The 13128-nt window shown below is 35.0% G+C and overlaps 1 protein-coding gene across 2 annotated transcripts in view; it reads right to left on the reverse strand.

Moving 5' to 3' along the window:
• The window catches only part of LOC118191873 (LIM domain only protein 3-like), a 265129-nt gene that overhangs the window by 94737 nt on the left and 157264 nt on the right, over nt 1-13128 (reverse strand). Inside the window, exon 2 of one of the 2 annotated variants that reach the window (XM_085822808.1) lies at nt 7530-7607. The exons of the other annotated variant lie outside the window; for it this stretch is intronic. Within the exon in view, the coding sequence (XP_085678934.1) occupies nt 7530-7607 (78 nt within the window). The remainder of the gene's footprint in view (nt 1-7529; nt 7608-13128) is intronic. 2 annotated transcript variants of the gene reach the window in all.

Below are 13128 nucleotides of genomic sequence, written 5' to 3' on the forward strand. Positions count from 1 at the left end.
ACACATACATAGACCCCGAAACTGCTTGAGGGGGTTGGTTTCTTGTGGTTTACGAATTTTCAGTATTCTTGAGTTTAAAGAATCCTGGATCATGCCTATAACCTTCCAAAAACATATTTAAGTGCTAAATGTCACCTTTCTGTATATCTCTAAGACATCCTCGCTATGTCTCGCTAAGTCGGCAGTGTAAGGTGATTTCAAGAAGACTTAAACACCTGTTTACCGCCTCCTCATAAATAGGATACAGAATATCAAAGGGTGTGTTAGGAAGATATCAGTTACAGAATATCTCCCTAACATATCCTTCCAAGGTCCACCTTCCTTGATGCCCTTCCTCTTAATGTCATGTTGCAGTATATCCAAAGGGCATAACTCTTCAAGTTCATCTCACACTGTCTGAGGATGTTCTGAGGACTTAAAAATTCATATTTACCACCTTCCAAGTATACCCTCAAAACCAGCTTACCTGCTCATTATGGTTGTTGTGAGAATTTTTGATATACCACTTGCGACATTTAGGGGATGTCTTCAGAATTTCATTATTACGCCCTACTGAGCTTTTAAAGTTTAAAATGCTTAATTGCTGTTCATTTAGTAATTATTAATTAGAATATTTGAAAATGCTCATGAAGATTCATTTGTACAATCTATTTAATAGAAATATTTCAGTTTTTAAATTCAATTATGGATTACGCAGCAAATCAGTTATTCTTTCAGCCATAATACTCATACTTCTTATTTGCCTTGCAGTATGGCAAAACAAATTTGTTCTTCACAGTAGATAAAATAGGTTTCTGCAGTCTTCAAGAAACTCGGCACGCAGTGATCTCTCGACGGGAAAGTTATCTCGAGGCGTGCATTCTCCATATCGACAAGCGTAACGAGACAATAAATGGACAGCATTGACAGCAATATATACCCAAGTGGGAAGAAATGCCAGTTCTTAAGTGCACTACCGAAACGTGGTAAGAATAGACAAAATAATGGCGTGATAAATACGCCATTGAAATATACACCGCTAAGGGCACGTAAAAAGAATGTTGCCAAAATTAAAATTTAAAAACCAAGCGAAAATAATACAATAGCTAATGAATAGAGGAACATTAGTAATAATAAAATGACAGTTCCCCAAGAATGAAACTGGAAAGTATATTTTAAATTTATCAACTATAAAAAAAACAATGGCATATTACTCCATTTTTCATCAATATGCTTTTATAAGACACGTTAGCATCAATATTAGGTTATGCCATATTAATTTATACTGTCGGTAGATGTAGAAGTTTATAATTAGCAATAACAATCGAGAAAAAGAAGCTAAATTTTTAACAGGCAGATTTGAATGCTAGTTTTTCCTCGAAATTTTTAACACTTTTCAAAGGATTAAAAATTTCGTGCATATTTAAAATTTAATTATATATTAATTAGTCGTTTTCTAATATGGAATTTAATTATATTTTAATTAGCATTTAACCACTTATATTTCTTTACCTTAGTCGTAAGAAATAATACTTTAAGGGGACTTATACACCTTAAAACCCATAAGATCTTCGAATATGTGAATATTGCAAGAACTGAGATAACTTATTTATTTTAAAAGCAATTACTTCCAACTTTTTGCAGCTGACTACATAATATAGCTGCTCTCTGAAATAGTCATCAGAAAGTTTCTGTTGCCACAAATATTTTTATAATTTAATCCGCTTTGTGACAAAATTTTTCGTCAATTTTCCACCTTGCGGGCACAGTTTAAAACATTCTGTTGCATAATTTAATTCCATATTTAATATATAGCTTTTATAACATTTGGAAACTACTGTGAACCTAAAATTCTAAGAACTTCATGTTAATTTTTTATTTTATATTGAGTTGAGTTTATAAAATGTATTAAACAATTTGTAATGTTTTCGTCCATAAATTTTTTTAATACTAAAATATTCATCAAATTTTTGGTTCAGTTAGAAAATAGTGCCCGTCTAAAGAATTCTATCAAATTTCAAGTATGTACCATTAGCCATTTTTAAAATATCATGCGCGCAAGGTGGAAACATGACGAAAAATTTTGTCACAAAGCGGATTAAATTACAAAAATACTTGTGGCAACACACACTTTCTGGTTACTAGTTTCTAAAGCAGCTATATTATGTAGTCAGCTGTAAAATGTTGGAAGTAAGTGCTTTCAAAATAAATAAAATAACCCAATTCTCGCAACAGTCACATATTCGAAGATCATAAGGGGTTTAAGGTGTATGAGCCCCCTTAAAGTAGGGGGTTTCAACCTTTTACGCCCGAAAACCACGTCAATAAATTCACAAAGATCCGCGGGCCACATGTCTGTCAAAAAAAAAAAAAAAAAAAAAAAAAAAAAAAAAAAAAAAAATGTGTTGTCAGAAAATTTATATAAAAAAGGGAGGTTTGTTTTGCAAGACTACAATTAATTCTAAGCGAAGAGATAGTGTTACAAATTTGTATATATATACACTGGTTCCAAAACGTAAACTGGAAATTGTGGAAATTGAATTAAAATCTGACAAGAGATGGTAGTTACTTTAGTTTTAATGTGAAATTTGACATTGTTTTTGCTTCATTAAAGCTTCAATAGCCGGTTAAATCTGTGTTGCTGCAATTTGTAGTTTCCTCCAAATGTTTGTCTGTCAGCCGTGGTTTTGATTTAAGGATTTTTATTTTACAAAAAAGCTGTTCATATATGTAGGTACTGCCAAAGATAGAAGGCATGAAGAGTGCATGTTTACGAATTCCTGGATACTTGTCTTCGGTCACATACTTCGAATAAAAATCAATTAATGTAGGATTTTCAAGAAACTTGCAGTTTACTGCAGAGTCACACTGTAAATCTATAAATTCTAACTGCAGTTGAGTTGGAACAATATTACATAAGATAAATTGGTTAATCTTTGGATTATGGTAAATTGGCGATTTTTTGGCGACCAACTCTACTACAGTAACCTAATAGTTTTTGTTTGGACGCCATTTTGTTTTCACGAAGTAAAGTTTTTTTTTTTTTTTTTTTTTTTTTTTTTTAACTCAACATTTTTTTCCAACAATCTGCTAGCCGAGTTACGCTTATGCTAGAACTTTTATGGAACAAAAGTGCTTAATCATGACAAAGATTAGGTGCGAAATTGGGAGAAAGTGCAGAATTGCAGACTGCTTGCCGCGTTTTTAAGAATTGCACATACACGGTATCATCCATGTACACGTCAACCTATTTTCACTTAAAAAAATCCCAGAATTGCACAAAAATGACATTGCGCACACTCTTGACTTTATCCATGTACACTGCTAAAGTCCTAGCTAGTAACCTTTATCGCCTTACCAAAATGTCACCAAACTACCTGTTACCATATTCCAAAGATTAGCCGATAAATTACATCAGAAAAAGTGAAATTTTTGAAAAATTCGTCATTTTCAGTAAATGTTATCTCAAATATCAGGCATGTCAATAAAATGTTTTAAATATGAATAAGAGAAAAAAAGCTTTTTTTTACGACAAAAAGCTGACAAAGCAATTTTTCTTGAAATTCTTCAAATTCAAATGTGGGGCCACCAAAATATCTTCAGCGGGCCACCTACTTTAAAGTATGTTTTTATTATGTCTTAAACGTGTGTGTGTAATTATGGAAAAGCCTCAAGGGTTATCTGCCTAACGGGAGGAATGCCTTCGTGGATGATTTTCTAAGGGAAACTCGCTCGCATACACGTTACACACGGGGAAAACCACGAAAACGCCCATGCAGCCAGCCCGTTCGCGGGATTCGAACCTCGGACCGAACTAACAGTGTTCAGCGACTTTACCGCTCGGTCGTTGGTGGGCCTGAAAACTGAATAGAATTTTTATACTTGTTTTATATGAGAGCTCTTTTCGAACTACCAGTGCTCAGCGACTTAACCGCTCGGATGTTAATGGGATCTTATGCTTGGAGTTTAATGACTTTCAAGAGTGTGATGAAAGATTGCTGGTAAATGAGCGAAAAATATTTCACAGTTAGGTTTGTCCCATTTTACTTATTAATTAATACCTGTATACTATTTGGTGCTAGGGAAACCATTTAAAAAAATACTAGTTTTTATACTTTGTTTATATAATTATGGCGAAGCGATCCAGGGCTATCAGTTTAAGGAGAGGGACGTCTTCGTGGAGGAATTTCTAAGGCAAACTGGTTCCTGTTACACACGGGGAAAACTGCGAGAATGCCCAAGCAACCAGCCCATTCGCCTGGAATCGAGCCCTGTCCGAACTAGCAGTGTTCGGCGACTCCAACCGCTCGGGCGTTGGAGGGATTTTATACTTAGAGTTTAATGACCTTCGAGAGTGGGATGAAATTTTGCTAGTAAATGAGCAAAAAATATCTTATAGTTTGGTTTGTCTGATTTTAATATTCACTGCATTGATATGATTATTCGAAAATTTTCGAAAAGGTTCGAAGAAAAAAGGGCTAACTTGAAGCAGAAATCTTATAGAACAAAACAATCGTGTGAAAAGAATTTCGTTATTATAATACTCGTAGAAATAAATGGAATAAAAACACAACAGAATATCCTCAAAAACTGCATTTGCCCCTCCAAATGTAATATTATACGATTATGATTGATTTAATCTAATGTTAGATTTTACATAACTTTTAAAACTTCATTACTCTTTTCAGAAAAAAACTAAAATTTACTTTAAATTTTATATATATTATGGTTCTTTTTTACTGTAAATTACTGTAATTTACTGTTTAATAATTTACTGTAAATTTTATATATATTCAAAATTTACTGTAAATTTTATATACGTTATGGTTAAAAAACTTCAACTCTAGATGTAAGGAAACGTATAGATGAAAATATATCCCTTTAAAATCTTATTTGTGATTACAAAATCTAACAAAACCTCTCCAAAATGACCATCAGATGTCCCAGAGGATTGTATCTCCAACGGAGATGGTTATCTTAAGAGGAATGATATTTACTAGCCACCAATTGAGTTGTCTCCGTCCGAAAGCCAACTCGTAGGAAGACACGAGGACTGTGACAATGAGTTCTATTGAACTCACCCCCTACAGCTTGGAAGATAGTTAATGATGACGGGACAATTTGATTTACAGAAGATTTGAGCACATGTAATCAGCGAAAGACAAAATTGTAACGACCTTGTATGAACAAAGTTAAACTGCAGTTAGTGCGTAAGCTAATGTAGGAGGGCATGCCCTCTAAACATATGGACAGTTGGTGAACAAATAATCAAATTGAAAATATACACATCAGTATATGCAGAGTTATGTGCAAAGCTGAATGCATAACAACGTTGAACAATGAGAGGGAGTGTGTCGCTGTATTCTTGTTGACTGTGGGAAACATAAGTTGTTGACAACGTCAAGCCAGGTACAAACTTTTAAGTTTGGGGCAGGCTGCATCTGGTAGTCGGTCATAGTCGACTTTTCTTCAACTTTTATGGCATATTTTGACACTAATTGTTATCACATCCAACTCACCCTACAATAATCAGTTACTACCTTCGCTGTTCTACATCACTACGAACTCTTTTAAAAGGAAAATTTGTTCTTTCCGCATCGGCAGTTTTACTATGCTACTACAAAAAGATATGTTCACCATCAACATGCTTCTCCCAGGATGAGCCTTATACAGCCTAGGTGCCTGTTCCCGTGTAATCATCACACCAGCGAAGGAGTAGTCAGTGCACAGAATGAGGCAATTTTATTTTCTAAGTATCCGTTACTACTAATGTTAGTAGCACATGCTGACCAGTTTGAAGAAGCTGGTTTTTAAGGTCCTGATGTCTACAGGGCAGTCAACGGCCATACCATGCTGAAAGTACCGGTTCTCGTCCGATCACCGAAGTCAAGCAATAGACTATCTCCCCCCCTTCTCTTCGCTCTTCCATCCCTGGATACTTGTTTTAGTCGCAAGACTCTTCCCCCCCCGCTCATCCCCAAGGCATTAGCAATCACTGCGGCTGTCCGTATTACCTAATTTTACCTTTCCCAAGCCTTGGAACAATATGTTTCCCAGCTGTTTTCTTCCAACCTTTCCGATTCCATTAACGCAATGCGTTCAGGAATTCGCCTTAATCATCACCTCTCTCTCTTTCAATCTTGGATAACAAGTTGAAAGCAGAAAGAATTACTCGTCCCTTACGCGGACTTCTTATTCATTTCTTTCGCAGTAAACCCTTAGCGGTTTCGTTCATTTTTCCTTTAGCCTATGCTCTTTCTTAATTACTTCAGTTTCCTTATCGAAGTTGTGGAGGTAATTGCATTAAGTTGCAAAGGTACTCCGGAAGACAAACGCCTTGGGTCGAAGTCAAGCAGCATCGGGCGCGGTCAGTACTTGGGAGTGTGACCACCTGGGAACACCGTATGCTGTTGACATATTTTACAATTACCTGTGGTAGTACGTAGGTGCTGGCCTAGCTTCTACCTGTACAGGGCATAGTATCATGACGAAACTAGAGGCGCTGGGGCAGGACCTTTGCCGTCCAGAATAATAGTATGTTTGCCTTGGAGTCTGCTGACATTCTTGTGCGCTAGTCATGCCCACAAAGTCTTCTAGCTACGGCCTGTACACGTGAAAGCTTTTTCTCACTTTAAAGCATAGTATTATTTCCATTTGTAACAATGCACCCGAGTAATCTTAGAAAGTCGTCCGGGTGTCCGGCCCTGCTGTCACCTGTCACCTGTCTACAGGGCAGTAACATAGAAATCAACGTAGTGTAACGTATTATCACTTTTTGATGAAAGTATCTCTATATTGTCATATATTGTATAATAAGCATTGGTATCGTAAGCATCCACAATACGTCTGTCTCCTACCATCTGCCCCTGTTTGGCAAAGTTGTTTTTCTGGACAGATGCAGAATCCGGACGATACCCGAATAGTCAGTGAAAGCTGCCCGGGTGTCCGGACCCTGGTATCACCTGTCACCTATCTGTGGGCAGTGAAAAAAATATGAGTTCAGTACACTGTCTGTGGACAGTGTACTGAACCCTGTAGACGTGTTCAGGTACCACCTGTCTACAATCAGCAAATATTATTCCTTTGAATTTCTTAGCAACATTATACAGCTAACCTTGTTTGGCATTATATGCTTTTGAGGGACGCTCGGTCCGTCCTATATTTAGAGAGCCCACATTTCTCAAAGACACTATACATTTATTAACACCCATGCCTTCTTCAGGATTCGAACACTAGCCCTTTGGTACCGCAGAAGGCTCCAGCCGGGGCTGCTCAGGGCTGCGGCCTGGCAGCTAGTGATTGACTCCCGCTGAGTTGGTAACCAATTCTGCATGGATATATCTATACCTGGGTCGGAAGCCCACTCAGCGGTTTACTCCCCTAACCACTTTACCATCTGATGCGGCCTGCTGAGATATTGCATGGCAAACCAACGGAGTTCGTACAGAAGTTTTCTAATCTTATCGGCTAGAAATATATATATAATATAAGTTGTGCCATGTTGCGGTAGTGCATAATAGTGATTAAATAAATATTGGCTTCAAAAATACCTGTGCATTCGGGCTGACGATTGTGTAGACTGCTTCATTTTCAATCGTTAGCACAGCTGCGCCATTTAAAGTGTCCATCTGTAGATTAATAGACATATCTTAAGTGAAAATAAATAAATAAATGAAAAAAAAAAGAAAAGAATAAAAATATATTATAAAAATAAACAAACAAAATTAAATTAAAATATAATGTTTATAAAATAACAACATAATAAAAACAATTAAAATAAATCAAAATTTTGTGAAGAAATATCGAAATCTTCGATTAAAACTATGAAGAGCACTTCAGTATAATTGTAAAGCAGAATTTCAGAAATCTTTTAATCTCGTAACAAGCATGCATATACATAGTTACGGTTATTGCCACTCATGGATCGCGATAAGTGCACACTGATAAAGTTACTCTGTAAGAAAGTAGAAGACTCCTGAAAAAAAATAAAGGAAGTAATAGTAATAAGCGTATATAATTATCAACGGTTAATTAGTAAATATAATAAATACGAAATTACGAGCCGCTATATATATATATATATATAACTACGCAGTAATCAAAAAAATGCTTCAAAATCTTGCACTACCAATTAGCAAGTCTTCCGACCCATTGTAGATCGCGACCTGTACTGTGAGAGGTACTAGTTATAGAATATTTTCCAGCAAATACTGGCGAAATTAATTTATTGTGACCCATTTCTCTTTCCCTTTCATTGCGCACGACGGAAAAAAAGGTGAATTGTCCATTCTTTCAAATAATTTTAACAAAGACTGTAAACCACATTTAGCGTTATTATCGCTTATAACAAATATGCCAAATTTCAAAACGCACCAATGTAGAAATTCACGTATATCTTGGGAATAAATATAAATTTTTGTAGGTACGCTTAAAAATCCATCTACTTTAAGGTGAGGGTAAAAATTTATAATTCAATGTTTTCGAAAAACATATAAAAATTACTACAACACACAAATTTCAAAAGTAAATCAGAAAATATCTGTAAATTTTATTTGGATTGAACCTCAATTTCGAAGTGTTAAAGAAGGAATCACGTAAGTTTAACAAAAAAATCTGATGTGTACACCACATGACCGCCTTGTACGGAATATTAAATTATATGCATTTTTTGAATTTCATTTAAATTGATTGGATTGAATAAAATCTACTTCGTCGACAGCGCATAAACCACAATAGAATAAACGCACTCTTTAAAATTCACTATATTTGTTTACTATAACGAATGCACAAAATTTATATCATTTGAAGAATTATCTTATCGTTGCCACATGTTCTATTCAAATACTATAATAAAGCTAGAACGATGTATGAGAGAAATTCAGCAAACAAAACAGAAAAGAAACAGTTTTTCACAGACGATTGAGTATTTCTCATTCAATTAATTCAGTTCTCACTTCGCGACAAGGCAAAATTACATAAAAACTCAAAATATCTGTATTAAAAATGACGAAGTAAATCTTAAACACTTATTTCCTCGAAAAAATTCCAGAAAGGATTAAGCATGATTTAATTCGCAATAATAAATGAAGGCGTTATTTTTGTTGTTGCGAAGCTTAGTCTCTCTAGATTGGCAACAAATCTACAATTCTGCTGTTTCAAATGTAAACAAATATGTCCGCGATGTTATTTAAAACTTAATCGCACTTAAACAGCTTTTAAATTGTTCATAATTGTACAAATATTGCTTCCAAATTACGAAAGGCATAAAAACCTTAACCGGAAGATAAGAACAACATAATTCAATCATTTTTGAAGCAAAAAATGTACAATTTACAAACATATAAGAGTAAAGAAACTGAGATCACTGTGCCGAATAACAGAGTGGATATATATAAAAAATATAGTATTTATATACGTTTGGTGCGGCCGATTGCATCCAAAATACGAGGTGCACATCTACATGTTATAGCAGTCCTATATGCAAAATTTCAACGTTCTGAGGCTACTCGTTTTCGAGTTATGCGACATACGTACGTACGTACGTACCTACGTTCGTACAGACGCCACGAAACATTCTCTTCAGAATTAAATTTAAAGCAGTTTTATAATTTTTTTGGAGGAAACGAATCTTTTATTCTGTCCTTACGTACAGATATCACGCAAAAACATCGTTAAATTGCATTCGATAGCGGTCAAAATGGATATTTTCCTTGAAATATGCTGCCTGAAACTTTTCGCGATTACAATACTTCCTTTTTACTTCGTACAAGGAAGTAAAAAGATATTAATAAATATGTACCAAATTCATTTAATACTGAGAGTTAATTTTTGAAAAAGTTCTCGTGGGAATTTTACAAAATTTGGCACTTTGGCATAATTTGTAGAATCGAAATATGGAAAAATATCGATATGCCATTTCAAAAAAAGTCCGATTTTGTGTCAAAATACCTATGATTGATCAAAGCTAATGTATAAATCTAATACACAATCCACATCACGCTTTCGAGACAAGGTTTTTTGTTTTGGTTTTATTAGATTACGGCAAAGCACTCGAGGGCTATCTACCTTAAGGGAGGGATGCCTTCGTGGAGGACTTTCTAAATCTCGAGACTAGGAAAATGAAAGTTAAATTTCATCAATCTTCTCAGTAGAATGGGAGATATAGAACTGGCCCCCCTCCCAATTTTCGTGCAAAATGTATGTATTACACTACGCAGAATCCTGCGCAAATATAAGTCTGCTTTTATGCCAGATATTTTTGAGAGAAATTGTTGAATAAATATTCAAAATATTTAGTACTGCCGCTTTAATCCTGAATTTGTCAAAGAACGGTATATTCTAAGATTACATTTACTGTTCATGTTTTGGTTTTATTACGAAAAGTGGTGCAGTTGATCTGACAGAAACATCAAAATAAGTTCGGGAGAATCAGAATAATAAAAATAAGTTGCAAATATTTTATTCACAGTTGTAAATTATCTGCGTTATTAACCAGCTACAAATTTTGCACGCTGTTTTTACGCTTCATAAACTTAACCTAAATTCACGTTTAGAAAAGGAAATTGAAATTCGTGAAATTTTATTTTTATTCCAAACGAAAGTAAACATTATTTACAGCTGCTGAGCTTATCGTAGTCCCCCCCCAAAGTTATCGTAGTCCCCCCCCAAAAAAAACTTTAATGCAATGCTCATAAAAATTACTTTTATGTGTTTCTTGACGTTTAATTTGAAAACTCGTTTAATATGTGAAACCATTTGTATCCAAGGCTGTACAGAAATGCGTGAAATTTATTTATAAAGGAAACATCTTTTTACTTAATAAATTGATAAAAAAATAACCATGTTTCAAGTTCAGAACAATTACTAGTCATCCTTTTTTTTTAATCCTCTATTTAGTTTACAGATAGCATGTACAAAGTACACAGTTACCGAAGGATAGATTCTACTAGATACTACAGGAGGATAAGAAATATAGATGGTTTTGGCTTCGTTTGGTTTAGTTTATTATGGCAAAGCACACTAGGGTTATCTATCTAAGGGAAGGGATGCCTTCGCGGAGGACTTTCTATGAGAAACTAGCTCGTATACACGTTTACACATGAGGAAAACCACGAAGATGCCCATGCAGCTAGCCCGTTCTCCTGGATTTCAACCGAAGTCGGAACTACCATTGTTAGGCGATTTTAAGGCTCTGTTGTAGGTGGGGTCATATATGGTGCGTCTGTAAAGTCATGGTGCACTTTTGATCGGTCACAGGAAAGTAACAAAGCAAGATAGAAATGTGAAATCTTCACCAAACAAAAGGAAAACTCTCCAAGTTTCCGTAGTATGATGTGCAAGCATGTGCGCACACAGGTGATGACGAAACACCGCGAATTGTGAAGCAGATCATCTGTCTGTCCACGCGCACGCCATGCGAGATATGGATGTAAAGAGGACAGTTCAGTGTGTTCTGTTGCTTGACAAACTCGAATCAGTGACCAAAGTACAACGTGAATATCGCCGCGTGTACAACGAACCGCCACCACATAGGAATAGCATTAATCGATGGGATAAGCAGTTGAAGGATACTGGCAGTTTGTCGGACAAATCCCGTTTTGTCAGGCCATCGGTCATTGACGAGTCTAGTGACTATATGGAAGAGTTAAACTGCACTGAATTGGTACGAAACTTCAAGAGGTTTTCTTTTGTTTGGTGAAGATTTCATATTGCTATCTTGTTTTATTGCTTTTCCTGTGACCAATCAAAAGTGCACCATGACTTTACGGACGCGCTGTACTATAGATATCTACTGAGATAAAACAAATTGGCAGATCAATGCCACCCAGACGGTATAGTGGTCAAGAGAGCCTGATTGCGATTCCGAAGGGCCCGGGTTCGAATCCCCTAAAATTGTCTGTCCCTTCATAGGAGATACCGGTGGCTGCTTGTTAGGTGCCTCCACAATAAAATGGCCACCACTTCTGGCCTTAGTAGTGGCCAATGCCGTTACTATGGTTATCCTTCAGTAAAATACAATTATTCTTTATTTTTGAATGCTATTATTTCTATCCGATGAATCGAAGAAACGGGGAAAAAGCAATAAATAAAACAGACTGGACTAAAATTTGCTTGACATTCTTAAAAATCAATCAAAATCAGTTAAGTTTCGCTTTTAGATAAGCGAATTCGCATTCATAAAAAAATACTTTTTTCTTTAATACTTTATCCCCCCCCCTATTTGACACATGGAGGTAGGAAAGGAAGGAGGGGCCAATCGACACTAGAAATGAAGCACTGCCTTGAAGCTTGGGTCACCAGATGGGGTGTTCTTTGTTTACATTCAGAAGCTCGCTTGACAGGATTCTGATAGTATTTCGACACACGACTGTTCCATACAAATCGAAAAAGAGACACTTTCGCATGAAAGAAACATTCATAGTGTGATGGATAATAGCAATTTGTATAGTGACATTTACGCACAAATCACATCTTGGTTATTTTTCGATAACTAACAACAGCGATTTTGATTATGAATTTGTTTTATAAAATTCTAAGCTGTTGAACTACAAAAATATAGATTTTAAGAAAAATGTTACGCTTAAAAGAATGAAAAATACCTTACGGTACATTTAAAATCGTATACGTTTTTCGATACCCTTGATAGAGAATTCGCTACTTTTATTTTATTTTCCAAACGCCAAAATGTTTTAAATAAAACAAATTTTTTTCACATCCATATATTATTGTTGCATGTTACTGCAAAAAGCATGTATCTGCCTTTGACAAAATACATAAATATTCATTAAATTATTTATAAATGTATTTGAAATGAAGAATTTATTCACTTATAAACAACTGTGAAAGTACTGTGAAGAAATCTAATTATTAAATGTATCTAATTTATAATAATTATAAATGTTATCTAAATATATAATAACCTTAATATTGAATTGTAAACATAAATTGAAATCCTGTTGACAAATACGTTATAAAACTATTTAAGCAAGAATTGTTCGTATTGGAAAGCAATCTGTTAAAAGGTATTGTAAAGCAAATGCTATGAGATGCGCAATTAAGAACGTAATAAAGAGTTTTCGATTATGTATTGTTGAAATGAAGGGTAAAAAAAATCTGATAAGTATAATTAAAAGAATAATTCCCCTTACA

The sequence above is a fragment of the Stegodyphus dumicola genome, chromosome 8 (assembly GCF_044657685.1).
Source record: "Stegodyphus dumicola isolate Sdum_Otavi_A_Nest chromosome 8, ASM4465768v1".
Lineage (NCBI taxonomy): Eukaryota > Metazoa > Arthropoda > Arachnida > Araneae > Eresidae > Stegodyphus > Stegodyphus dumicola.